This window comes from Sebastes fasciatus, chromosome 24 (assembly GCF_043250625.1).
Source record: "Sebastes fasciatus isolate fSebFas1 chromosome 24, fSebFas1.pri, whole genome shotgun sequence".
NCBI lineage: Eukaryota > Metazoa > Chordata > Actinopteri > Perciformes > Sebastidae > Sebastes > Sebastes fasciatus.
Window position 1 is genome coordinate 16,502,927 of NC_133818.1, and position 24,223 is coordinate 16,527,149.

At 38.0% G+C, this 24,223-nt stretch overlaps 1 protein-coding gene across 4 annotated transcripts; it reads left to right on the forward strand.

Annotated features, from left to right (window-relative positions):
* The first annotated feature begins 566 nt into the window (after positions 1–566).
* On the forward strand, positions 567–22,573 carry arl13b (ADP-ribosylation factor-like 13b). Of its 4 annotated transcripts, none has more exons than XM_074627023.1 (10): positions 567–1,018; positions 3,972–4,042; positions 4,525–4,774; positions 5,210–5,315; positions 5,508–5,710; positions 6,320–6,434; positions 6,513–6,660; positions 7,145–7,258; positions 8,836–8,904; positions 9,971–11,159. In XM_074627023.1, exons 1-10 carry the CDS (start codon positions 960–962, stop codon positions 10,000–10,002), a joined length of 1,167 nt encoding a protein of 388 aa, XP_074483124.1. In that variant the 5' UTR covers positions 567–959; the 3' UTR covers positions 10,003–11,159. The 4 variants fall into 4 exon arrangements, with proteins under 4 accessions (XP_074483124.1, XP_074483123.1, XP_074483125.1 ...); XM_074627022.1 differs by having other exon boundaries at positions 568–1,018; positions 9,834–11,159; XM_074627024.1 differs by lacking the exons at positions 8,836–8,904; positions 9,971–11,159 and adding an exon at positions 22,418–22,573 and having other exon boundaries at positions 568–1,018.
* Positions 22,574–24,223: the final 1,650 nt, after the last annotated feature.

A 24,223-nucleotide genomic window follows, 5' to 3' on the forward strand; every position in this document is an offset into this window, starting at 1 on the left:
AGGCACTAGACTCCTGATTGGACGAACGCTTTCCCTCCGTTGGCTCCTGCTCCTAGCTTTCAAACCGGAAACAGTATGGAGGCTCGTTTGGAAACTTTCTTCTCTTATTTCACGAAAATAGTTCACCGAAATGTGTTTCTGAGAACATTTGAGGCGAGAAATAATCCATGCAGTTGCTGAATCTGTCTTTATTTTTGATCGACAACATTTATTTTAAAAGATTCTCGGGAGGCGGCGAGTCGCGTCGGAGGCCCGTGATCTGCATGAAGTAGACTATCCCTCAACTTTATGCAAATAAGAAGCGGGCGTCGTGACCCCACGCTACCAGAATGCATTGCGCGGCTGCTTACATAGACAACGAATGGGAAGCGTGGAAAGCACGGAGCCTGTGGACACGTACCATCAGTGCATGGAGTGCCCCCGTGGCGCGGAGAAGATCGTCCTATCATTCTGCCTGGAATTATTAAAGGAAAAAAAAAAAAAAACGGCTCTCGGACGGGAGCCGGCTCTTATCGTTCACTTAAAAGAGCCGGCTCTTTGAACCGGCTCGTTCGTGACCGACACATCACTCCGCTGATTTGTCGATTACGTAAGATGACGTCAGCACGTCCGCAGCCTAGCAGCAGTAAAAGACGACGTAAACAAAGCAGTCAAGTCAAGCTAACGCTAAGTAACACTAGCTGACGCTTCGTGAGTAAAATACTTATTGTAGCTGCATTCGGTTATATATGAAAGCCTGTTTTATTTAATTAGTGAGCACAACTTTCATCTGTACAGTGACAGACTCACTGACTAAATGAAATTAAACGAGTTAACAGGATACCGTTATTGCTAGCTACAGTAGCTTTAGCTAGCTTTAGCTGTAGCTCGCTATGTAGCCAGTGGAGGTTCAGATAGTGGTGTGACGCTTCTAGGCTCCAGATGATCACCTGATCACAGAGATCTGGACCCGGACTGAGATGTTTAGCCTGATGGCGAACTGCTGCAACTGGCTGAAACGCTGGCGAGAGCCTGCAAGGTAAATATGATTATATTAATGATGCCAACAAGTGTCCTGATTATACTGAGATCAGCTGAAAGAATGAGTCTTCATCTGATGTTGCAGTCCAGTTTGTAGTCAATATTATATGATGTTTTGGGTTAAAACAGATCATTATTATCCACTTTGTTTTTGCATATTACTATAGATTAAGATAGCTAGGCATTTCTAAGTTAAGTGGATTTTTGACCCTAAGTAATAAAGGTGATACTTTGATACTAAGTAATAAAGGTTATACTGCTCCCAGTAGACCACTTACACACCAAAAAACTGACAATAACCTGATATTTTCAGGTGGAATTCCATTCATTCATTCATTCTCACTGTGCAATATCATTTTCCACCCGTGCAATTTTGTTAATAGTCTGTTTATTGTCAATACTGTATATACTCCTCCTATTTTTATACTTCCTTCTATTTAAATGGTTCATATTTGTTACACTTTGTTTAGCTCTTTTTTACTGTGTTAGCTGATGCATCTTGTTTTTTGCACAATCCCCTTTGCTGCTGTACATTGCAAATTTCCCCACTGCAGGACTAATAAAGGAATATCTTATCTCTTATCTTATATTATATTAAAATAGCTAGGCATTTTCTAAGTTCAGTGGATTTTTGACCCTAAGTAATAAAGGTGATATGATGGATTTCTGTTATGCCTATATTTTAGCTGTCTTGGACCATCACAGCCACACAAATTGCACAGAAAGCACTGGATTAAAATACTACCAGTGTTTTATTATAATCTGAAGTAAATGATGGCAAATAATGGAGGCTTATTACAGATAATAATAGAGCTGAAAGGACTAGTTGACATAAAAAAGATATCTATCTATCTATCTATCTATCTATCTATCTATCTATCTATCCATCTATCTGACCGTCTATCTATCTATCTGTCTGTCTGTCTGTCTGTCTGTCTTATGTAAAGCACTATGAATTTCATATTTTTAAATTGCCTTGCCTTGCTTATTCTGTGACATTTTATAGAGCAAACACTTAATATATTATTCAAGTATAATAATAATAATAATATCAATAATAATATTTGGTAGATAAATAGATCTTGAAAGTAATTCTATTAGTACTTTTTTATTTTATAAAGCAAACACTTAATATATTATTCAAGCATCATAATAATAATAATAATAATAATAGTAATAGTAATAATACAAATATTTGATAGATAAATAGATCTTGAAAGTAATTCTATTAGAACTTTGTTTCAACTATTCATCTTGGATTAGAAGTGATGCAGTGTTCCCGTTCTGCTCCTCAAGCATGCTGTCTTTATTCTCAGTATTTTATTAGCTGAGTGTCCCTCTGTGGATACAGAGCATGTAAAACATTCAGAGTGTGAAGCAGCAGCACCACCAAAATGTAATTGCAAAAGCTTAACCCACGTGGTGCCTGTGAGGCATCTGATCCTTTGGACTTAGTCAAGAAATCCTGCCCTAATCCTGCAGCCAGGTCTGTTCAGTGGGTCTCTTTCTTTTGGCCTGACGGTGAGGGGGTTTGTTGCAGCGAGGACAGAGCAGAGGTTTATGGGTTAGTGGACAAAAGGGCACACAGCGTTTCACCTTTTTGGAGGTTTACAACAAGCGGCTGCCCCGATGAAGGCCAGTTGGCTGGAGAGGACGGTTAGATGGATAGTTCGGTTGATGTCTTTTCGGCGCAAGTGTCAAAGTTAAGTATGCAGGTTGTGTTTATGTGTACGATTTAGTAGAGATGCACCAATGCCATTTACAGATACCTGGGCTTTCGGTATCGGCTGATACAGAGTACCGATCTGATACCAGTGTTTAATTAATAAGCTGTATGCCTTACTGTGTGGAAGTGACTGTTCTTTTATATGTAAGGCAACATCAGGCTCGACTTAAACATTGTTTTTGTAACTTTATAAAACAAAATGTAGCAAATCTTTTTTTTTTTTTATTTCATTTCATTTATACAAATTGAATTTTTATTTATTTTTACAATAATAAATCGTACACCAGCAACGTGGTAAAGAAATCCTCAGAAGTAACAGACTTTTTATTTATTATTAAAATATTAAATCATACACCATCAACTTGGTCAAAAGTCTTTTAATTCCAAAATTAACAGAATTTGTATTTATTATTAAAATAATAAATCTCACAACAACTACTTGGTAAAAATATTCAAAATTAACAGAATTTTTATTTATTATTAAAATAATAAATCGTACACCAGCAACTTGGTAAAAAAATCCTCAGAAGTAACAGACTTTTTATTTATTATTAAAATATTAAATCATACACCATCAACTTGGTCAAAAATCTTCAAAATAAACAGAATTGTTATTTATCTTAAAAATAATAAATTGTACACCAACAACTTGGTCAAAACAAAATCTAAATTAATAGGAATTACAATTCAAGTGAAATTCCTTTTGATGCAGCAAAAACATTTAACAATTTAAACAGGAATTCAAATTCCAGTGTATAATGTATATAGTATATAAACATAGAATAGAATAGAATAGATCGGATCCATTGTCACCGATATCCGATCCAGCTATTTGAGTCAGTATCGGCCCGATATCCGATCTGTTATCGGTATCTGTGCATCCCTAGTGAAATGATTCTAGGTGAACAGAACACCGAAAAATCTATTTGTCAATACCACAATCTGCCAAATATTCTGAGAATAACCATCACTAATATTGCCTCGAGCAAATATACTGCATCTCTGTCTTGTTGCTTTTGTGTTAGCTGACCACATGACTGTTGCTGACTCACCGTCACAGCCTATTGTGCAGATCTCTGATTGCGTTGGTCATTCAGATTATTAATTGGCTTATCTGTGTCCTCAAATGCATCCTGAGGTCTTATAAGGTAGCTGCAGATACTGCCAACCTGGACATCTGGACCTGACCGTCTGTGGTCACGTGTATTTATTTTCTCCCTAACAGGAAAGTGACTCTGGTTATGGTGGGACTGGATAATGCAGGGAAGACAGCCACAGTGCGAGGAATCCAAGGAGGTTTGTTATAAATGTGAAATATTTTTGCACATTTTTCTTGTTTTAAAAAAAATCTTTATAAATAATAGAAAAGATGAGTTTGTGAAGTTTGTTCTCCATCTTGTTACGCCTCACTTACTCTTCTGTTTAATATTTATTATCATGTTTATTTTACACCAAACTGCCTGAGTTATGCCTCGTCTCTTTTATATTTTATCACTACATAACAAGTTCATATATTGTAATTTTAGTCCTATTTTGTTTTTCTTCGGAATTTTATAATATGTCTGAGGAAAATGTTGATATTCCCAACGGCCTCATCTTTTTCCGATGTCTTTGCCTTTGCATTTCCTGCATTATGTAACCCGCCTGCTAGCATGCTAAATTGTTGCCTCTGTGGATTCCAGACATGTGTTGCTGGCTCTCTGCGCTCACTGATTTCGGTGTAACACCGTCACGCATTGTCTTTGCTAACATGATTTCTGTTTGCTGTTGTTTTGCAGAGAACCCCGAGGACGTGGCTCCTACGGTGGGTTTTTCCAAGGTCGACATGAAGCAGGGCAAGTTCGAGGTGACCATCTTCGACCTGGGCGGTGGGAAGAGGATCCGGGGCATCTGGAAGAACTACTACTCGGAGTCGCACGGCGTGGTGTTTGTGGTGGACTCCAGCGACGTGCAGAGGATCCAGGAGACGCGGGACACAATGGCCGAGGTCCTCCAGCACCCGCGCATCGCAGGGAAACCTGTGCTAGTGTGAGTGGAAATTACAAAGTGTGGAAAAACAGACTGACTTGTGAAAGCGCAGAGGGCGAGCTGTAAAAGATGAGGTGATAATAGAGAATTTACCTGGCCTAAAAGTCTTTGGTCCAATTTGTTGCTGAATACGTGCACTTAATCAGTAATCAGGACACAAAGCACAGTTTGAGGCACGGAGAGTTTTTCTCCAAGTATGCAGATAGTTGTAATCAACAATCCACAATCAGGGCAGCCATATTTCCATACGATTCCCAGCCACTAATAACTGCAGCCATGCATAGATGGAGTTTGATAACTGTCCTTGCAGAAACTTTATCTTTCTTTTCAAAGATTGTACCTGGAGCTAGTCTAGTCTAGTCACAGGAGAGGCGTTTGCAAAGTTTTGTATTTATTTAGTTAGCTATTAATCACTTTATTCGTCTCTGCTTTCAGTCTCGCCAACAAACAGGACCAAGAGGGAGCGCTGGCGGAGGCAGACATCATAGAGAACCTGTCGTTAGAGAAGCTTGTTAACGAGAACAAGTGTCTCTGTCAGATCGTAAGTGTTTGTGCACCTGTTGGCGGCTGAGTGACATCAAGAGCATTCGGTTTAACGGCTGTTTCACCCAAATATAGACAAAGATAGCATGTAGTCTGGTGGCTGCTTTCTTGCAAAACCACATGTGCATTAAAATGAAGTTTGTATTTTTTTTTGAGAGGTCTTATCTCTCAATATATGTCCCTACCATAGGAGCCATGCTCTGCCGTTCTAGGCTATGGCAAAAAAGTCGACAAGTCCATCAAGAAGGGCCTGAAGTGGCTCCTCAACAACATCGCCAAAGACTACGAGGCCATCACCGAGCGCGTGCAGAAGGACACGGCCGAGCAGCGCGCTCAGGAGGACCAGGACAAGAGGGAGAGGATGGAGAGAGTGCGGCAGATACGACAGGAGAGGTGAGGATAATAAATCCTCTGTGGAAAGCTTTGAGAGCTTTACTCATTTTTGTTTTTCGCAAAATTAGTTTTTAAATGTGTTAACAGCTTTCTCTATAAAGGGCTGTCTACTCTGGAACACATTAGAAAACTGAAATCAAATTAATTCCACATATAAAGTCCTTTACAACAAAGGTTAAGTGCTGGCTAAAAGCAAAACAGAGCTGGGATGCATTTTTAGCAAATGAAACTGTAAATTATTAAGGTGTGTATTGTGGTTTTATGATATAGAAAGCTGTATATTTTAATTACATTCTTCACGTAAAAGCCCAACTAGGGACAAGAGTTGAAAATTAACAATAGCTATAAACTCTCTCGTGCTCCGCATCAAAACTAGTTTAATATTACTACTACTACTATTTTTTATTGCACCCACTGTTCTCATAGACACAGTAGATGGAAAAGTCAGTCAGATAAGGAAAGAAATGCATGTTGGGAAAGATAAAGGACGTTTATTCGAAAAGAGAAAACTCCCACTGAATGGTAAACATAAGTATCATTAAATCTGATCTCAGATCCATTTTTGTTTTATCAAAGTAGGGGTGCATCATCATCTTGTTGTGTCCACAGAGATCGGGAGGAGCGGGAAGAGGCCGAACGTGAGGGCAGGCAGATCCAGGAAGAGGAGCTTGATGAGGATACCATGCCCAGCCCCTTCCAACCAATGAGCAACGTGATCTCTGAGGTGTGTACAGACGTCACGGGACGGGCGAGTTGCTGCGTTTGAAGTTATAGTTTTTTTACCTTCCATGTTCCTTTTCAGAATGAGGATAAAGAAAAGGAGAGGAGGAGGCAAAGAGAGGCGCAGGAGGCGAGGACCAACAGCCCGAAGACGGATCAAGAGGAAGAGGAGTACGAGGACGATGACGAGCCAGACGACACGAGACAAACGCCGGAAAACGCCACTTCAGGTGAGCGTGAAACCTTTTTCATTTCAAACTTTTCTATTTGAGTTTATATACAACTGTGTGGTTGGGAATAGCTGGATAACTCCCCATGATTTCAATCACTTGGCAAAATATGAAATGTGCTTTCTGCCAAGATATTTATTTAGAAGTTAGGTTAAAATGATCAGTCTAGATGCAAGGGCGGCTTTTCAAAAGCCAGAGCTTGTAGATAAACACAACGCAAGATATCAAATCTGTTTTCACTGTGAAAGCAAATAGTTAATGGAGAGACTGCAACAAATCTCTGATTGAGATATTTCAAAATGTCCAAACTGTCTGATATGTATCCTCTTTTTCTTCTCTAAGCTCATAGTATTGAATGTCTGATGGATAAATAAACATAGTTACACATTAAGAAGATAATAGCATGCTAAATGAAGGGATAAAGGGATAGGGATAATTGCTTTTGTTTGATTGTTATTAATGCCTTTTAAACGTCGCACGACAGGCGAGCAAGAGAAAAAGAAGACGAGGAAGCTGCACCTGAAGAGGAAGCACAGGGTGGACCCGCTGAGGACGGAGGACGGGCCAGCAGAGAGTCCCACCCCTCCACCTCCTCCAGGTCAGTCCGTCCTTTAAAGTACTGTTGTAGATCCTAACTGTATCTCTGTGTATTCACTGTTCCTACTTAAAGGTCCCATATCATGCTCATTTTCAGGTTCATACTTGTATTTTATGTTTCTACTAGAACATGTTTACATGTTGTACTATTCAGAAAAAAGTTTATTTTCCTCATACTGTCTGCCTGACGTTTTAGCACATTTAAACGGAATGGCGTTGCTAAGCAACAGTTTGGGTCAATGTTTACTTCCTGTCAACTGATATCATTCACATACACTGTATCAGGAAATAAACTGGGACACATTTAGAATGTTTAAAACAAAATAATAGATATTGTATGTTTGTGACATCACAAAGTTACAGAAGGCTTGTTTCAAATGTACAGTTTCTGATTTCCTTCTGGTGTGTATTTCTCCGTGGCCATACTTTCACGGTATTTATATAGCACCTGCTATATAATACAAAAAGGCATGAAAATCTCATTTTTTACAATATGGGACCTTTTAAATATCAGCTGATTTAACTGTTTACTGGTCAAGTTAGTTCAGTTCGGTCATTATTAACTTTTACAGCTTAAATACACATATAAAAAATAATAATATTTATAATAAATTCCTTTTTTAAATTTTATTTTGTATTTACTTTTTTTAATTATTTGATTTTATTATTATTATTATTATTATTATTATTTATTTATTTGTTTCCCTTTAATGTGACCAACATGGGATGGGGTGGGGGGTAAGTGGTGGTCCCTTTTCTGTTTTTATTTCATGTCAAGGACAATGAGTCTACATTTGAGAAGATGACTTTTACCATGTCTGCCAAAAAAAACAATAAAAAAGATTTTGACATAGTGCCAAACCAAAGCAAGTTTATGCTGACAGAAAAGGTCTAGGCTTCTTACACCAACCCTTCTTACATTCATTATTTTGTACACTTCTCATTAAATTTAGAATCTAAAAATTAAAGAAAGAAACAGAATAAAATATATGTATATTATATATATACCCAAAAATAAAAAAAAATCATATACACATATACATCAGTTTAATATTTGTTAATCATCTTATTTTGAAATATTTTTTAAAATCCATTTTTGACTTTATACATTAATTGTGCAGTTTTAAAGTCCACCAGATCTCTCAATTTGAGAGCATGCAAGTTTATAAATAATATGTTGCTTGTGTGAAGTCACTGCTCATGCAAACCGAATATTTCCTGCTGCTGCCTCTTCACATTAAAAAAAATGTTCCACTCATGACGCAGCTGGAGGCTTTTATTGTGAAGAAACGCATTGTATCAATAGAGCACTTTGACAACTGATGATGATGTTGTAGGAAGGAATGTGTTTTTTTGTTGTTTAACTGCTTGATCTACTTTGATAAAGTGAAGCTTTCTATCCAGCAAGTAGCCAGTGTCGTCGTCTAGCTATAGATTGTCAGATGCATTGTAGTGTTGTCATCTTTGCTAATCCTTCTGAGTGACCTCGAATCTGTGAAGGAGAAGAACCAGCCTGAGCATCACTTTCCTTTTTTCAGGATTTGTCCTGATCACTGTGTATTTATTCTGTTTTTTTAGTGGGATGGGCGACACCCAAAGTTTCTAGGCTGCCAAAACTAGAACCACTCGGGGACTCGAGACATTCTGGTAAAGATGCCTCAGTGTGAAGTCCGGTCGCTCTTCATCACTCCTCACTGTTAACCAACTATTAAACCTCATGCATTACTTCCTGTTTGCCTTGCTAACCTGCTTTCATTGACTAACTGTCACGACACTGAATCAGTGTTTCTTCTGTGCATTTGCTTTTCTTTTGTTGCTTTTATCATATCAAATGATTGTAAATAGTTGCACTACATTCGTTTTTCTAAGGAGAAAGTCTGGGGCCGGTTGCACAAGGCACCTCAAGTTAAAAACGTTCCTTTAAGTCCAAGTTAAGGTTTCCTTAAAATACATATTGGTTGCACAAAACACCCTTAAGTCTTATCCTTAAGATTTCCTTAAAACGTATACTTAAGTGTTTAAGGTTTTCTCCTTAAACTTAAGGAATTACTTAAACCGTTGCACAAAAGACCTTGGCAACCAAAGACAGAAAACAACGAGCTGACAAACTTAGACATAAAAAATACATAGAGATTTTTTTGAACTGTGTAAAATGGGGTATAGGTAAGGGGTGGGATTGTAATATGAAGATGATAGTAGTGACATTTAGCTAAGTGTAAAACTTGAGGTGCTCTGTGCAGCCGGCCCCCCCGGTTTGTCTCACAGCAGTAGTGGTGGATGTGGCGCTGCAGAGGAAACACTGAACTCTGTCTGCCTCGAGACGTGTGTTGACTGTTAATTAGCATCCCACACATCACCGTCTTTCTCTTCTCCTGCGTCTCGCCGCAGCGTTTGTTTGAATGAGTGTGGATCCTTCATGGTGGCGTCCATCTTTATCAACTCACAAAGGCTTCTCTGTGCGTCCGTCTCCCATCTAACCGCCATTCTCTCTCTCTTTGCTTAAATAGATAGAGCTCTAATTTATTTTGATTCCAGGACTCGATGGATCACTAACCTTTCTTCCATCCCCTCCACAGAATTTTACAAGAAGCCGCTCCCGCCTCTTGCGAACAGGCCGCGGCCTAACGGCGACGCTCATGACGTCATTTTTTAAACCTAGATAGAGGTCCGTCCAATCATGGCTCTCCCCTTTTTTTTTGCTTTCTGTCTCAAGCGAGCGGTGCAACCAAACACAGAGACTCCTGACGTGGGGACGCCGAAAACACAGGAGCAACATGGGAAATGAAGTCCTGCTCAGAAGCTGTTCTATTTAGTGGGAAACATTGAACCTGCCTGAACTGATTGAACGTCAGGTTCTGTCTCCACTCGACAAAATAAACTTTTTTACGGTTAATATCAGTGTTATAGACACTTTGGACTCCGTTTGTCCAGCTTTTAATTGACAAAGAATGTACATATGTCCGCTATAACCTTATATATATATATATATATATATATATATATATCTTTATGTCTGTTACAGAATAATGGATTTGCACACACGCCGCCATTAAAAATGAACATTTATTTTTACACCTTCGGTTTTGTAGTGTAAACAAAGGTGATATCTTGGAAGTGGCTTTTCACAGCTGAGTGCTTTAAATTCCCCCTTTTTACAACTCTGAAATTAGTTGGATTATGGAAGTACTTTGCTACACTACGCTATACTGTACATGGGAAAGTGTTACACTACATTATTATTGGTCAATTTTAGTAATGAATGTCTTGACATTTCACTTTTTACGGACATGAAAAGATTTGTTAAATCTGTAATAGGGAGCATTTTCTGTCTCTTGCCAGCAGCATCATTTTATTTATTGTTAAAAATGTAAACATATGAAAATATATTTGTCTACAGGGCTACAGATTTTTGTACGCATTCTGCTGTTTACACTGTGTATGTGTTTTTAAAGTGATATTTCTCCTGAGGCCTCAGACTCGCTGCCTCTCAGGTGGCCCCGAGGTGTGAGCCAGCGCCGCCGCTGTTGTTGTTGTTCCAGCTTTTCCGTCTCCCGTTTTCACTTTGAAAATAGCTGAAAATAGATAAAGTTGCATCTCAAAAAGCACAAACTTGGAACACAACGTTGCCCCAGTTAAGTTTCCGTGTGTTGGAAGAGTTAGTGGGACGATTAGGGAGGAGAGCGCATCATTACATCGACACCTGGAACAGCCGATACTGGGTCAGAACACATGAGAATATGTGTAGCAGAAGTAAGAAATATCACTTTAAAACGACTATATTGTATTTCAAATCTATCGTACAGCACTCACTCTCTTGTTAATGAGCTAGATGTTTGAAAAAGCATATTTTTTCTACGCAGTTTGGATTTTATAACCGCACAATTAAAGATGTTTTAAATATATTCTTGACTGATTAGAGTCCATTTGTTCCTGTTTGCAGTATTCCTACATTATGAGCAGCTGCCACGTGATTGGAAATGTTTGTTGCTCTGGCACCCGAGTCGACAGTTATCAGGCCATTAAATAGGCGTTATCAGTCCCTATAAGCATCATAGATGTGGGTCAATAGGGGCCTACTACGCTGCAGCTCCAGACTTTATACTTCAACACAAGTTTGAGACCTGGTTTCTGGCTTTGAGAGGGAGTAGCTCATGTCCACAAACACTGATTGAACTTTACTAGACCATGGAAATAACATATTGGAATTCTTAATTTAGGTGATGTTCCCCTTTAACCTGGGCTTTCCACCTTTTCGTCACACAGCAAATGACAAAAATTAATCAAAGCAAGAGCGATCAATCAGATTTCGGTGAGTGGTTTTGCAAATCATATTTTTGCTAAGGCCTCGAAGACATACCAGTCACCTCGGTTTCTGAGCACAATGAACTGAATGAACTCATTACAGTAATAAAACACACACACAGTGACTCTGGACGCACCATCTCTTTTGTTTCTGGTCACACAGTGCAGACGTGATTTGTCACTGAAACAAATTAAACTGCCCAGGGCCAAAACATTTGTCATCGTGGAATCGTGCTGTATAATAAAACAACCATGCTAAAATGAGCTGTGGGGAGAAAAAAGTGACACCTGCTCCAAAATGATGCAAAATTATAACAATCTTTTTTAAATGATAGGTGATTTAAAGCTGCAGTGGGTAGAAATGGAGGAAATATGATTAAAAAAGTTATTTTTATAAAACGTAGTAGTGTTCGAGACAGGTCATCTGAAAAAAAATCTCTCCGTGTCTTCCGGTGCTCCTATGCTGAAAGGTTATTATTAGAGGTGTAAGAAAATATTGAGTATCGCGATATTTTTTTGTGATACTGTATCGATTCTCAAAAACACTATCGAGTTTTGATTAATAGTTTACATGCAAAAATTTACTGAATTATTCTGTGAGAGTTTCCCTAAAATTAGATTTAAAAAATCTCCATATATCGCCTTGTTTACAGTATCCCAATATATTGCGATATATCGAATCGTGACCCCTGTATCACGATACGTGTCGTATCGCCAGATTCTTGCCAATACACAGCCATTAGTTATGGATTTTTTGCCCAATGATGCCAAAAACATTCTGCCTACTGTAGGTTTAAATCCCTTGTTGACAAAGTAATTATAAATTTACAAAGTGCTAATGAGAGTGGGCTGCCCTCATGTTGGAGAGAAATATCTGCGAGACTTTATGAGGACTAAAAAGAGGAAAATGAAGCCGCAGAGAGATTATGATTTTTCACAATTTGGAAATGAGCTTCAGCAATCTGCTTTCCTCTAAAGATAGTTGCTGTTAGACGTCGTGCAGCATCTGTTAGCAGCTTCTACAGGCCATGTCACTTGCAACCAGAACATTGCAATAATGTGCTGTCTCATTACTGCTCTCCCTGTTGTCGATACGCAGACAGGCTTCATTTAAGTGAGTGATGTCATGACGCTGGGAGCTGAGATTCGTGCATTGATGCTGCTGCCGAGTCCTGCAGGACGAGGAGCGGCAGATGCACCGGTGCCCTTAAGCAGATGCTCTCAGACATCAATCCCCCGCTCATTATGCGTGCACACTCCTTGATATCAATCTGTTACGTCCAGTCCATTCCAGGAGCGATTTTGTGATGAAGCGTTGTAATTTGCTTTCCAAAATCTGCTCTGTTTTAGTTACTGACTTTTACCTAGATTGCCTCTCAGCAAACCCCTAAAAGTCTGCAAGTTTAACTAAGGAAGTTTTCATGTCAAGCAGCCTATACAATTGTTAAAATTACAAAAATGCCTCAAGCAGCCAAAGCTGGAGGATTATAAAATGAGGCCGCATTGCCTTTTTTTCGTCTATTGAGGATTCTGTCAGTGGAGAAATTGGTATCTCTTCCTCTGCTACAATGGGTGTCTCTCTGCATTGTTGTGCAAATGTAGGTGCAGAGTTTGATCGTATAAAAATGTTCTGCTATCAAACTCCATTGTAGCGGCGTCGGAAACATTTCAATTTGACATCAAGTTGTTCCGTGAGAAAACAGCGAGGAGCTGTTTTACTGTGTTTTTAACTTTTATTGTGACATTCTCACTTTGCACAGCATATATGTATGGGTGACATATTCATTAATGTGTGTAGATATAGAAACATAAGGAATGCAGATGAACAGAAAGCTAGTTTGTCCTTTGAAGGAACAGTGTGTAACATTTAGGGGGATCTATTGGCAGGAATGGAATATTAATAAGTATGTTTTCTTTAGTGTATAATCACCTGAAAATAAGAACCGTTGTGTTTTCGATACCTTAGAATGAGCCGTTTATATCTACATACGGGTCCTCGTCACAGATACGGCCGCCATGTCTCTACAGTAGCTCAGAACAGACAAACCAAACACCACAATGAGCGAGACCCGTTGCTCATGTGAGTACATCCCAGTAGGAAACACACAGGCATCGTAGCTTCAGCAAGAGAGATGTCTCTTGCACAACTTTTGGGTGCGTCGTCTTTCTAATTACGTATCTTCAACAGTTTTACGACAAAAATGCGACTTTCTTGACTTGCAAAATTATCTTTGAAATTGACAAACATGAGATGTGTTATTCATGGCGCAATTCAAACTGGATCAAAAAAATGTTTGTCTGTCGCCGTTGACTACTGTACATATTTGTTCCGAAATAAGGTCCCGTGGTGGTCCTCCGGAAGGAGAGACTTCGCCTCTCTATTCACGTTTTCACGTTTTTGCATCAGCCACACGCTTGGCACACGGAAGAATTTTCAGTTGGTTGCAATCTGCAACCACAACACTAGATGCTGCCAAATCCTACACAGTGCTCCTTTAAGTCGTCGCCCATCTTCAAGTTATGAGGTCATCTGTGAACAGATTGTGTCACATATTGATTGACCTCTGCATTTACTGTACATTTATATCTATGGGCTCATTGTAGGAAAGTTGTCAGTTCATCCAAGAGTCATATTAGAAGAGTTGTCAACGATCTTCTTGGGTTTTTCAAAGACTTCTGGCTATTTATTTTTCAGAAAATTGGAGGCTTATAGCTCTATGAAAAACTGAGGCTCGGTTTTCGCCACCGTATTGTACACGGCTAGTGTAAAAAGATGTTACCCCTTAGAGGATAAAGTGAATACATCTATTCTACTAACTCTAATCTTAGCACATACTGCATCATTATTTGTAGTGCTTTTATTTTGACAACACATCTCAATCAAAATATGTCCAGCACCATTATTTTTGGTTTTCTCCGGCAATGACCTACAGCAGCAGGCGCTGAGCGTTTAAAACAGCAAACATAAAAGTTCTCATGTGCAGGGAATAGGTTGAATCACTATTGTGTTAAATCACTTGGCAACAGCGAGCAGCAAAAGGGCCGTGAAATGAGATGAAATATTTTTGGGCAGTTGTGCTTGTTGCCAGTAGAGCAACCATTCATCTGAAAATGTTTCACTTAGCATGTTGTTAATACTTCTTGGGGAAATACTGCATAAAATACTGTACACATGACTGGAGGAGACATTTACACTGGTACTGAGATTGAAAAGATCACATTATTAGATATTTCAACAAGTCTAACAAGTGTAATTGCATTAGACACCAGGGAAAAGCATGTATAATTTAATACTTCAAACAAGTGATGTAAAGTTGAGATTGAATTATAATAAGTGTGAAGTGGTAGAGAGGATTTCTTTCCTTCTGGGAGAGACCAAGCAAACAAAACACAAATTAAAGGATGAGGCTGGCAAAAATCAATATTTTTCTCATTGTCAACAAGAGTAAAACCAACTATCCTACTAACAAGCATTATTTGTGCAGCCAAAGCAGATGTTTCTGTTCGATAGAGCTGAAATACAAAATATGTATTAATCCGCAGCTGAAAATAGTCCCTGACAAATGAAACGTTAGCTAAAAACAACAGCTATTTTAGGAAATAAAAAAGATAAAAGTTTTTAAAAAGGAGTACAGATTTGTGTAGCAGAGCTTTCTTTTTTTCTTGTTTACTGCCCCATTGATCATCTCATGACTCCTCAGTCAGTCATAGAACCCATTTTCATTCACATATCTTGAGGTCAGAGGTCAAGGGACCCCTTTGAAAATGACCATGACAGTTTTTCCTCGCCAAATGTAGCGCAGGTTTGGTGCGTTATTTAATGTCCTTGGTGACGAGCTAGTATGACATGGTACTAATTAATTCCTTAAGTTTTCTAGTTTCATATGATACCGGTGTCTTCTTCACTCTAGCTTTACAACTGAGCTAGCTACAACCTAAAAATCACAAGTTGCGTTAATGCGTTACAGAAATGAGTGGCATTAAAACGTATTTGCGTTACTTTGACAGCCTTGGTATAAAGTAATTAAAGCTAGCTCCATCTGGACCAGCTACAACACTAAAATGCTGTCTAATACTGTCATATATCAATCATAAGTGCAAGAACGAGTACGTTTTGACACATAAAGTATATTTTATTGATAATATGTCTGTAGTTTTACTTGAGCAGGACTTTAAAGGAAGGACTCGGAGTGAAAATATCTGCAGTCCCGAAGCACCGATGGAGCTGGTGTCTATACGCTCCCTATTACACCTTGAGTGAGCAGAAGTAAAGCTCCTATATAGTGTGAAGCAGCTAATAATGAGATGAGCATGAAAGGCATTCAGTGTCTCACTCAAGGACACATGTGGGCTGATGGACACCGACTGCATGCAGAGATCAAATCTGTGGCCACTGAATCCACTCAGTATGTGGATATTCTCATCCTTTCATCATCATCATTATCTGTAACCGCTTATACTATTCAGGGTCGCGCGGGGGGGGGAACCGATTCCAGCAGACATTGGGTGAAGGCGGGGTACAGGTCGCCAGCCTATCAGAGGGCTGACACATAGAGACAGACACCCATGCACACCTACGAGTCAACAATTAACCTGCATGTCTTTGGACCGTGGGGGGAAACCTGAGCACCCGGAGTAAACCCACCGCCTCCCACCCACCCCATAATGCATAAAAATGTACATTTAGTCCAATCTGGATCCAAAAAAAACCTGTTTTGATACTACTGCCATGATATAATTGATCATACACCATGCTGTGCACGCTGCAGGAAGCTCCTACTCTCCTCCTGTGCTGTTAAAAAGACAATAATCTGAAGGAGAGTTAGGACACATTACGATGATAAGCCATTTCCTGTGCCTTTCATCTTACATCATACACCATAGTGGGGGAACGGGTAACCAGGCCAGTACGCTCTGTCTCCCTGCATGTAGTAGTAGTAGAACTAGATCTCTGTTATGCAGTTTTAAAAAAAATGCCCGTGGTGAGTTGTGTGTCAACCTGTCATGAAACCCCGCAGGTTACACAAAGAGCTAATAATGAACAAGTTGTGCTCTGGCTCGTGGTGCGTGCATCTGTCTTTAGAATGAGATAGAACAGGTAATAGGTAATTGAGTGTGCTTGTGTGCTGGAGGGGGTTACGCTACGCAGCAGTAGGTTGAGCCTATAGGGAGTACACAGAGAATCACTGCTGCTTTAACCCCCCGAGCAGCCGCTTCTTACGGCCTGCAGAGGGCAATGCAGCTCCAGTAATCCCTGCTCCACACACAGAGTTGGGGGAATCTTCCTTATTCATCTGGAGCTGAATTTAAGGATGTTTCCAGGGCTCAGGAGAAGCAGGATCTGCAGGGTGGTTTTAACTAAAGAGCACAAAGCTTTCATCCTTTTAATGTAAGCCCGTGTCATGTCTCATTATGTAACTAAACAGGGTAGAAAAAGGGGAAGTCGGAGCACGTGATGAGCAGATTTTTGAGTCTGCAGAGCAGCTGCTAAATGTACACAGTGGCTGGTTAAATGTACATTAATGCTGTTACATACAGAGATGCTGCCAGCAGGGGAGCAAAGGGTGAATTATTACTGAAGCATTTGTATTGAGGTGAAGGGACGAGGGTTTACACCAATACAAGCATACGGTTTATGTAAAAGGACAGAAAATCGAACCCAAAATATTCAGTTTACTGTCATATAGGACACAGAAAAACAGTAAGAATAAAGCAGGATTTTTATTTCTTTTTGATCAAAAATCTTCTGACATATAGTCCACTAATTTGGAGCTTTCAGCCACATCTTGTGGCCTTCAGCAGCTGATGGAGTTTTCTAGGTTGTTGTGTTTGGATGCTTTATTTGTTATCAGGTGACCAAGGTGAGAAATTTTGTCAATACAGGTGGTCAGACTCGTGGATGGTCCTTTACTGTCACAGTTTGGTCAACAAATCAAATGACGCTGATATGCGAAATAAAAATAATGATAATATATCAATAAAATATATACAAAATAATAAGAATAAAATAAAAATAATAAGAATATTTTATTCATATAAATATATTATTGTACATTTTTCCTTTTTATAATTAGTATTTTATTGAATATTTACATAAACATTGTCACATTTTGGTCAATAAATTAAATTAATCCTGTATATAATAATAATAATAATAATAATATAAAATATAAACCAAATTAATTAATATAAACTAATAATTTTTATTTTATAATTAATATTTTATTGAATTTTTACATAAGCATTGTCACATTTTTGTCAATAAATTCAATGAATCCTATATGCATAATAATAATGATAACAGTAATAATTAAAGAACTATAATAATAAATCATAAAATAGGATGATAATAATATTTATTATTATAATTATAATAATAATAATAAATTAAATTAAATTAAATTATTACAAAATTATTAAATAAAAAATTAATAATAAAATAAAAAGAAAATACAAAAGAAAATGAATCAAATATATATTTCTACAATAATCTGCACCATGAGCTAATCTAATTTACAAGCAACCAATTAGTTCTCAAACACATAAAAAGTGTGTATCAGCTATCGGACAGACATGAGACTGTTTGGAGTAGGTTGTCATGAGTTCCTTTGACATGTTTTATCTAAAGTTTAGGTAACAGATGAACTCTGTTTCTCTCTTTGAAAACCCACATATCAAAGTGCTGATTCGTCCTTTTGTAGTTGGCAAATGCTGCTAATTGCGATCCAGTGTGACTCACCTTTATGTAGTGTTGCAACGCAGATTTAGTGACTTGAAAGTCCTTTTTGGTGTTTTCCATCTTACTGTGTATCCCCTGCAGAGACGTTATCTTTGCTGTTTGATTGCATGTTGGTCTGGTTGCAGCTTCTCAAATTCCTGCTTCTCTGTGCTTTATATCACTGTTTTTCAATACCTTTTGGGTTCACGCTGTTGTTTGGACAAAAAACAAAACTGTTTAAAGACGTCACATTGGGCTCTGGGAAAACGTTTCTGACATTTGATTTAACTGTTAATCAAAACAATCATTTATTGCAGCCCTAAGGCACAACAGCCAAGTTAAAGCAATTGCTTATTATTATTATTATTATTATTATAATTATAATTAATAATAATGTTAATAATAATAATGATAATAATCTAAACATAAAATGTATACAAAATAATAATAAAACAAAATAATGTACTTTTAGTAATTAATATTTTATTGAATTTTTACGTAAACATTGTCACATTTTTGACAACAATCAAATGACTTTGATATGCAAAATAATAATAATAATAATAATAATAATAATATAAACATAAAATATATACAAAATGATAATAATAAAATAAAATAATAAAATAAGATTTTTTCTTTTCATAATTAGTTTTTTATTGAATTTTCACATAAACGTCACATTTTGGTCAACAAATAAAATGACTTCGATATGCAAAATAATGGTAATAATAATAATAATGATATAAACATAAAATATATACAAAATAAAAATAATAATGATATAAACATACAATATATACAAAATAATAATATTATAAACATAAAATATATACAAAATAATAATAATAAAATAATAAAATAATATTTCTTTTTTAAATATTTTATTTAATTTTTACATAAATATCAACATGTCACATTTTGGTCAACAAATCAAATGACTGATGTGGAAAATAATAATAATAACAATGATTTTATTAATAATAATAATAATAATAATAATAATAATAATAATAATAATAATAATATAAACATAAACTATATACAACACAATAATGATAAAATAAAATGATAAAATAATATTTTTTTATGTCCTTTTTATGATGTGTTTTCCATCTTACTGTGAATCCCCTGTAGAGACGTTGTCAGCTTTGCTGTTTGATTGCATGTTGGTCTGGTTGCAGCTCCTCGAATTTCTGCTTCTCTGTGCTTTATATCACTGTTTTTCAATACCTTTGGGGTTCACGCTGTTTGCATGAATGTGGACAAAAAGAAAACTGTTTAAAGATGTCACATTGTGCTCTGGGAAAACATTTTATTTAATTGTTAATCAAAACAATCATTTGTTGCAGCCCTAAGGCACAACATCCCAGTTAAAGCGATATAAAAATATATATTTTTACCCACTGACAGTGATTTTGATGGAGAACTGCCATATTGTAACTACTAAATAGCTTGTAAGTGCTGGCTCATGAGATTCAGGCTTAATTCCACAAAAGCAATTTGCACCTATTGGTGAAGATGAATACAGTTAATGTAAATGAAAAAAAAACTGCCCTGCAAAGCAGCCACTCACTATCTAGTGCCCTTATCTACAAATGCACTCTGCTGTGCTGGCTTTACCTATTTCAATGTTGCATCACATTTCTGATCCAATAGCCTTATTGCATGCAAGTGCTCGTCTAAAACAATGGGCTAATGTGCCACATGCACTCGGTATCAACACACCTGATAAGGACACAATGCACGGTTTGATTAAGGTCGGTGAAATAAAAAAAAAAGTGGAGGTTAGCAAATGGCAGAAGGAGATGCAGAGAGGCAGTAAAAGGAGGGAGATTAGGGGGGGGAGGCAATGAGAGATGGGAGAGAGAATAAGAAAAGCAGATAAGGGATAATGAGGTGTTCGCAGGGAAGACTGATAGAGAAAAGAAAGGAAAAAGGGCAAATAATGGGCGAGTGGAATTTAGGGGGAGAGACAGAGGAGATAAAGGTGAAAAAGGGAGCAGAGGGAGGTGGTGGCGGATCCGGCCAGGCTCAGCAAAACCAGGGTGGGGATAGAGAGGAGCCACGCTGAGAGCGTAACAGGATTGTGGGGAAGCTCGACATAGATGAAGAAGCCATCGGCCTTGGTGTGACAGGGCGGTGTGTGGGTGCACCGAGGGCGGCTCCAGGGAACATCATGAGGCAATACACAGGGAACAGCTGTGTATGTGTTTAGCTGTAAATGGTATTGTTTCGGACAATTGTGATCTGGCAAGGAAGCATACATTTCCTTTGGTTGGCTAATATCAGGCTAAATCTGACTGACAGATGATTGACAACCTTTTTACACCAGGATGAATGTGGCAAACAATGGACTGGCATGAGTTTTTCTCAGTGAGCAATAGGGGTGTAATAAAATATCGAAAATATTGAATATCGCCTTGCTTACAGTATCGCAATATATTGAATCGTAACCCCTGTATCACGATATGTATCGTATCGCGAGATTCTTGCCGATGCACAGCCCTAGTGAGCAACCTCCAAGCCAATGCTGAAGTGCCTTAAACTTGCATTCTTTCTAACAGCCAGCAGTTGCGAAAAGAAGTCTGATTGTATAGAAGTCTATGAAAAAATGAGCCTACTTCTCACTTGATTTATTACCTCAGTAAACATTGTAACATGAGTTTATGGTCTCAATCGCTAGTTTCAAGTCTTCTTCAATACAGCATGATGTTCATTTAGTAAATTATGGTCCCATTTACAGTCAGATAGACCATAAAGCAGGGGATGCGTTGGCGTTGTCCGGTCTGGGAGTTCGTGTTTTCGTCTTACAACTTTAACCCCTTCACAGTGTGTTTTCAGGTCCTGACAGCAACATTTTTGGTCGCCTGAAAATATCTTATTCAGTCATCTTATTAGTCCACAAATCAATGGGTGATGTCAGGGTGACTACGTCCACTTCTGATATACAGTCTAGAGTTTTTCTCCAGAGCCCGTATTTATCATATTGAATATAAAGACAAAAAATCCTTCTCTTTAATTCCTACTTGCAGACTTAAAATGAGCTGTTTGGCATATATCTCTTGACTTGAGAGCAGATGTAAGGAAGATCCTTGAGTCTTTTTCTGCTCCGAGTATACATGCAAGAAATTATCATTTGAGAGCAGCTGTTAAAGGTCACACCACCACTTCTAAGTTGCTTGATAAATATGTCTTATTCTTTACTTTAAGCAGGCTCATAAATATGGGCCCGGGCTTTCAAACTATCCACTGGAATCAGTTTCCGACAACATTTGAGGTCAGGAATGTGCCAAAGCATGCTTTATTTAGATCAACACAAACAAATGTAAGTAGTTTATTTATTTATTTATTTATTTACCCAGAATCCCTACGGTAGAAACTAATCTTCCTGGGGTCCATACAAAAACACATCATCACAATGTAAAAACAAACATGTAATTCAAATCCAAAGCAAAAGATATAACTTAAGAAAAAGAAACAAACTTCAACCAAAACAAACAGAAAAACAATAACAAAAACTGCTAATGAGAATAATATTATAATTATTATTATAATAATAAAAACAAAATGACCACAAGTCAAAAAGGCAAAAAAAACAAAAACTACAAGAAAAAAAATCAACAACAACAAAACTGTTAATGACAATAATAATAACAACAGATGACAACAAATCATTTTTTTTACGAGAAACAAAAATAAAAACAAGCAAAATACAAAAACCACTAAAATCAACAACAATAAAGCTGCTAATGACAATGATAACAACAAATGACAACAAGTCGAAAATGTAACAAGACACAAAAGAAAAACAAGCAAACTACAAATAATCACTAAAATCAACAATAATGAAACTACTAATAACAATAACAACAAAACAACAAGTATCCACACCTTGAAAACATTCGATACAGTTAAATAACAACAGCAGCACCATTAAACAGCGTATACAGTTGCTGAATTATAAATAAACCAACGTATTTCTTTTTAAAAACAGTTTGTTTTGGCATCCTGCTCAAAACTTACTCCTTGTAGTTTGTCAATTAAGGACCAATGAGGAAGCTAAAAGCTGAGGGGCTCTGGGAAGTTTATAAAGCAGTCTACATTGACCCTTTGACCTCTCCATCTGCCTCTTGATAGGAAAATGCAACATGGAGAGAGCCCCCATTGTTTGAGTCATCCTTGTGAGTGGAAGAAAACATGTCTGGATGTTTTTAATATGGACTCCAACCAGGTACGCAGCGGATCACGGTCGACACCGTCACCCCTCGACCACCAGGGCATCGTTTTATTATATTTTTAGACATTTGACTACATCTTCTTGCAGTGTAGAACATTTCCTGCTGTTTATGTGAGGGAACACAGGTTTGACATTTGAACCGTTATTAAATGAAACAGCGAGTGAACTATGAAAAGGGGGTTGTGCAGGTTTAATCTCCAATGCATCTCTGCATTTAATATCAACAGGTCATCAATGCCACACAGGTTTAATTAAAGCACAGCTGCATCAATCAATATGCACATCCTGAGTAAATAAAGTATTGGTTTATATGTCACAGGATGGAAAAATTGAGTTTGCATATATAGCCGTTATCAGTCGCTATAAGCCCCATAGATATGGGTCAATAGGGGCCTACTACGCTGACTAGTAGGTTTTATCATCTATTCACATGGTAGATCACCAAAAGAGTAAATAAAAGAACACGACAGCGACCTCTAGTGACGTAGTAATTATGACGGGAGCAGAAGCGGAAGTCAGGCGCTGTAGTATAGACAGTGTGAAATCAACCCGGTCTCACTCCCAACTTGTCAAATACCACCATTTGGTAAGTGCCCCTCGGTATCGAAACTGATTCACAGAGGCACCCTTTAGTGACAGTATGTGATTCAAGACTTTCAACCAGGAGACTGCTGTTTGTGTCCTGTGTAAAACTAAAAGTAACGTTGGCTTATTCACATCATTCGTTAGTTACGTGATTCGTTGGTATCGTCAATCCCGTGAGACAGTAGTCACGGGACTCGTTAGTATTGTCATTCCCCTGAGTCCCGTGAGTCAGTAGTCACGAGTCCTTAGTATCGTCAGTCACATGAGTCACTTGTCACGTCAGTCGCTACTCAGTAAAGTTAACGTCAACCACGACCGTTTCCCAAGGAGGATGAAAACAAGAGATGTTATAGGCCGCTACTGACCCACATCTAAGGTACGTATAGCGACTGATAACGCCTATTTAATGGTCTGATAACAGTCAAATCGGGTGCATATGGTCAAACAGTGGGTTTTGTGTATACTATGTGCTGATGTGTCAGCGCAACTGAATATCTGAGATGCAAATCATGTGACAGGGAGAAGAAATGCTGAGCAGAGAAAAGGAAGTGAATTCAGGAGTAGAGCCTCTATCATTTGGCTCAAACTGACAGCACAATACTAAAGAGGATTTTTAGGTATTCATTTATTTTTCATTCAGCGTCTCTTGCTTTCAGAAAAAAAATAATCACAAACATGGATCTTTGCCTGGCCGAAATTCAAACAACAATACACTCAGTGTTATCCTCTTTTGGCTTCTTAGTGTGTGTTGTTTTTTCTTTGGTTGGCGTGCCATTTAATGTGCAAGCATGCACATAACTGGGATTAATCAAAGGTGTGATTTTGACACACACCTACACGCACACAAACATACGATGCTGCGCTGAAAGACTGATCTGTGCTGAGTTGGGCCATAATTACTTGCTAGCAGACAGGCGAGGATGGGAAAGCCAAAAGAAATCATTAGGGAGCTGTCAGGTACCTAAAACACTCTGATGTCAGTCCTCCGTGGGCGCAGCGAGGCAACGTCGTTGTTGTTGTTTTTAAGTATTTCTGCTTTGCTGAAGAGCACACTGGAGAGAGCGACAGGAAAGATGAGAGAGGATGTGAAAACCAACAAAGACGATGCTGGATTTGGACCC

Bases quoted from the DNA above. Each gene is read 5' to 3' on its own strand.
- arl13b (XM_074627022.1), top strand. From the start codon at position 960: ATGTTTAGCCTGATGGCGAACTGCTGCAACTGGCTGAAACGCTGGCGA. The intron at 7,259-8,835 runs GTCAGTCCGTCC...CTGTTTTTTTAG, and splicing joins CACCCCTCCACCTCCTCCAG to TGGGATGGGCGACACCCAAA. The intron at 8,905-9,833 runs GTAAAGATGCCT...TCCCCTCCACAG, and splicing joins CGGGGACTCGAGACATTCTG to AATTTTACAAGAAGCCGCTC.